At 38.0% G+C, this 4,442-nt stretch overlaps 1 protein-coding gene across 1 annotated transcript; it reads left to right on the top strand.

Annotated features, from left to right (window-relative positions):
* Positions 1-682: 682 nt before the first annotated feature.
* LOC110039395 (scarecrow-like protein 18) lies at positions 683-3,297 on the top strand. Its single transcript, XM_020744436.1, is given in 3 exon segments — positions 683-759; positions 1,972-2,197; positions 2,200-3,297. Coding segments are annotated over 2 exon segments (1,137 nt in total). The 5' UTR covers positions 683-759; positions 1,972-2,134; the 3' UTR covers positions 3,274-3,297.
* The last annotated feature ends 1,145 nt before the right edge of the window (positions 3,298-4,442 follow it).

Genomic DNA, 4,442 nt, shown 5'->3' with positions numbered 1-4,442 from the left:
TATATATATATATATATGAGGAGAAATTGTAATTGAGTGGTATATATGCAAGTTAAAATGATGGTGTGTATTTCACTTTTTATAAGTTAAAATAATGGTTATAAATGTAAAAAAAATAATTTTTTGTATTAGATATATAAATACGTAAGAATTGAATGGTATATATGTAAATCTAACTCCAAACACAACCAAAAGCCATCCTCATATCTTTAGATTTATTGATATTTCAGGCAATTTGTTTGCAACCTTAACCCTGCCAACCATGCTTAATTTTTCATCATTCACACTTCTACTTTTCACCAGAAGTCAAACCTCAAAAGATGTAGGGTTCATCTTTCACATTGCAGTGTAGTTCACTGGCGCAATGAATCAATATTTCTGAACAGTTGATTCGACCGTTGTAAACATAAATAAAACTATAAAGTAATATAATAATAATTTTATTTATAAATATGCCCTCTAGTTATTTATCCTATTTAAGTTAGCCAGCCTACATATGATATTGGTTTTTGGGGCCCTGATCCGCTTATTATTCATGAGTATCTTCCCTTTTTCTGCCTTCAACTCCACTCAATGCTGTTCCCCCGAAGCTTCTCCCACATGTACATTATCTATCATTCTTTTTGCACACTTCCTAAACTCATAAAAGCCTCCTTTTTTTTTCTCTTCTCTGTCGCTTCTTCATGTAGCTAGAAACATTGTGGTGAAGACAGAGTTGGATTAAGAACAAGAGGAGATCAGAGATTGGAAGAGATCAGAGTTAGTAAAGAGAATCTTAATGTTCTTCCCTTATTCTTATCATGATGCTTAATTTATTTGTTTGTTATATATTGATATTTTCAATATTAACTCGCTTTATCTACGAGTTCATGATGCTTTTATTTCTGATATTTGTGTGGTTGCAGTCTTAAATGCTAGGAGTTCATTAATGTTATTTTCTATTTTTATGAGGAGATCACTTCTTGTTAGGTTGTTGGAAGTTGAAATAAAGAGCTGAAACACAATTTTTTCAGAGCCCACAAAATCCTGAAAATTATTCCCCTTGAGAGAGAGAGAGACAGAGACAGAGAGACAGAAAGAGAGAGAGAGATCTACTATTTCTATGCATTAATTACAGTTCAGTGAAGAGCTCAGAGAAGATCATGTTTTTATGTTTTGGTTTCAAAGAAGAAAATAAAGGCAATAATAAGTAGCATATCTTAGGCAGTATAACAAGCAAGGGATCCTATTGAATGCTCATTGAACAAGAGCTAAGAAATCTGCCTTTTATACATGTCTTATCTTTATATTAATTTAATACATTCTTCTTCTTTTATTATAAGTTGTACAAAGATTCCTAGCCTGATCACTTACATGTCTGATTCACTTTTGAGAGCATACATGTAATTAGCATGGCTTCATGCCTTAATACTATTATCTCTTGAATCCCTTGCTATATATGATCTTCTGCCCTCAGTGGCTCAGTCCAATGATGTTAACAAAATTTTCTTTTTTCTGAGCTACTGGAGAGAGAGAGAGAGGGAGGAAGAGAGATACCTTATTATGGCAATAAAGCTATATATATATATGCATATATATATATATATGGATACTTAGGGTTGTCATAAATAAGAATATACTCAGTCAGATAGCATGAATGAGGAAGAGTTTTCTGAACACTCCACTGAGTTAGAGATATCACGATCTTCATCTAAATAGCATAGGATATTTTTGTTCTGTCCACTTCTCAGAAATATTGCCTACTTATCCCTACCTTTCCCTTGCATATAAAATTTGTAATCCCATTCACAAATACGTATAAGTAAGACAAATGCAAAAGAACAAGAAGCATATATATAAAGTACTGATCTTTACTTTCTTCATCTTTCTCCAATCTGCTGTACTGAAATAGAAAAACCACCCAGATTTATTTGTTTCTCTTACACCTCCGGGTTTCTTCATATAGATACTCACCCTGTATTATTTTTGCAGATCATGTTAATTAAGCTACTACGTACGTCATGCATGCTTGACTATTCCTTCAACACATGAGAAATGTGAAGAACCTCCTAAAGCTAACTTCTCACATACCTTCTCCTCATGCTAACCATTTCTCCACCTCCACTTGACCAAATGCTCACATCATTCACCACCCATGAAGAAGAACACAACCACCAACAACACCATCACCACCACCACCATCTCCTCCTCCACCCCCGGCCTGCTCAATCCCAATGCCTCCTATTACGTTGCGCCGAGCTCATCCACCGAGCCGACTTCATCGCCGCCCGTCACGCCATCTCCATCCTCACCACCACCTCCTCCCCCACCGGTGACGCCGCTGACCGCCTCACCCACCACTTCACCCGCGCCCTCTCCCTCCGACTCCGCTTCCTCCCTCCCTCCCCCCACGATCCCTCCCATTCCAGCCTCTCATTCAACCAACTTACCCCATTCCTCCGCTTCTCCCACCTCACCGCCAACCAAGCCATCCTAGAAGCCGCGAACAACCGCCCCTCCCTCCACATCCTCGATTTTGACACCGGTCATGGCCTCCAATGGCCTCTCCTCCTCCAAGCCATTGCCGACCGCTCTCACTTCCCCAATCCTCCCTCCATTCAAATCACCGCCACTGGAACCGATCTCTCCCTCCTCTTTCAAACCGGCCGCCGCCTTCAATCCTTCGCCGATTCTCTAGGCCTCTGTTTCCATTTCCACCCGATCTGCATTTCCCAAACGACATCCTTCTCCTTCCCAACAAACCGCGGGGAAATCCTCGCCGTCAACTGTGCCTTGTTTCTTCACAAACTGATTAAAGATGACGGCTTTCACGAGCTCAAACAATTCTTGCAAGCAGTGAAAGGAATGAATCCGGCGGTGGTGACGGTGGCGGAGAAGGAGGCCAAACACAGCTCTCCCCTGTTCTTGCAGAGGTTCGCGGAGGCGTTGGGCTATTACTCGGCGGTGTTCGAGTCATTGGAAGCGACGTTGCCACCTTCGAGCAGGGAGAGGATGGTGGTGGAGAGGATGTGGATTGGGAGGGAGATAGAGGATATTGTTGCAGGGGAAGGAGAAGGGAGGAGAGAGAGGCATGAGAGGTTTGAGAGATGGGAAGGATTGATGAAGGATGCAGGGTTTGTTGTGAAGCCATTGAGTGGTTTCGCTTTGGCTCAAGCCAGGTTGCTTCTTCGGCTGCATTATCCGTCGGAGGGATACAGGGTGGAGATGATGAAGGGGTCTTTGTTCTTGGGATGGAAAGGTAAGCCTCTGTATGCAGTGTCTGCTTGGTCATAGGTAAGGCAAAATTACGAAGGAGAATGAAGATGGAGTGATTGGATTGTTTCTTTTTTTTTTGTTATTATTATTTTTTATTTTATTTTATTTTCTTCTTGTTGTGTTATTTTATAAACTGAAATATATATTTTCATTTTCAGAAAAAAATTATATATATATGGTTTTTCATATAGTTTCTTCAGTTTTCAGGGTAGTTTGTTGACTATTTGTTGTGCGTTTGTTTTGACAGATTATTTATTTATTTATATGTATGTATGTATGTATGTATGTATGTATGCATGTATGTATGCATGTATCTGTGTGTTCATTTACATTTTTATTTGAGTTGCTTTTTTTTTTGTAACCATTTCTCTCTACTTTGTGTTTGTCCATCAAAAGATTCTAATTTTGCTTAACCAAACAAATATTAATCTTGCATTTGAATGCACGCATGAAGCACTCATTTGGAAGAAAATATTACGTGTGTTGATCGAATGTCTGGAGGATGGCGTGGATCACAGCACGTTATTGTACAAGCAAATCCACGCTGTCGTCCGCATGTCCGATCATTCAAATATAACAAATATTACGTGTGTTGATCGAATGTCTGGAGGATGACGTGGATCACAGCACGTTATTGTACAAACAAATCTACGCTGTCGTATGCATGTCCGATCATTCAAATATAATATTTCTCCCTCTAACGTCAATATTCTCAACCACCTTATAATATTTTTTTTTCTTTTATGAAATTCATAAATGTCTGTGTTTAGTTTCATGATGTTCTCTCCCTCTCTAGTTTTCATAAATCTCTCTCTCTCTCTCTCTTAAGCTTTTTCTCCTCAATCTATTTTGTTACTTATAGTTTTGAATATTTGAAAAATGCACTTAAAATATTTATATTTTGTAGATAACATACCATTTGGAGTATTTATGTTTAATATCATGAACATAAAAAGAATTTACTTTATATTGAAAAAAGGTAAAGTATTAATCCCATATAACAACTAACCCATCAAATAAATAGTATTAATCCCATCACCTTATTACACATTAATGCTTTTCTTACATCTAAGAACATAAGATGTCATGAACTATATTACAATTTTTCTTTTAGGAGTGAAAAAGAGTATATAGCTGTGCATATCTCTAATGAATCTTTTCACTTTCTGCATTTTTTACGCCATGAT

This window comes from Phalaenopsis equestris, unplaced genomic scaffold (assembly GCF_001263595.1).
Source record: "Phalaenopsis equestris unplaced genomic scaffold, ASM126359v1 Scaffold000002, whole genome shotgun sequence".
NCBI classification, from domain to species: Eukaryota; Viridiplantae; Streptophyta; class Magnoliopsida; order Asparagales; family Orchidaceae; genus Phalaenopsis; species Phalaenopsis equestris.
The sequence above is the reverse complement of the archived record's forward strand: the minus strand, read 5'-3'. Positions and strand labels throughout refer to the sequence as shown.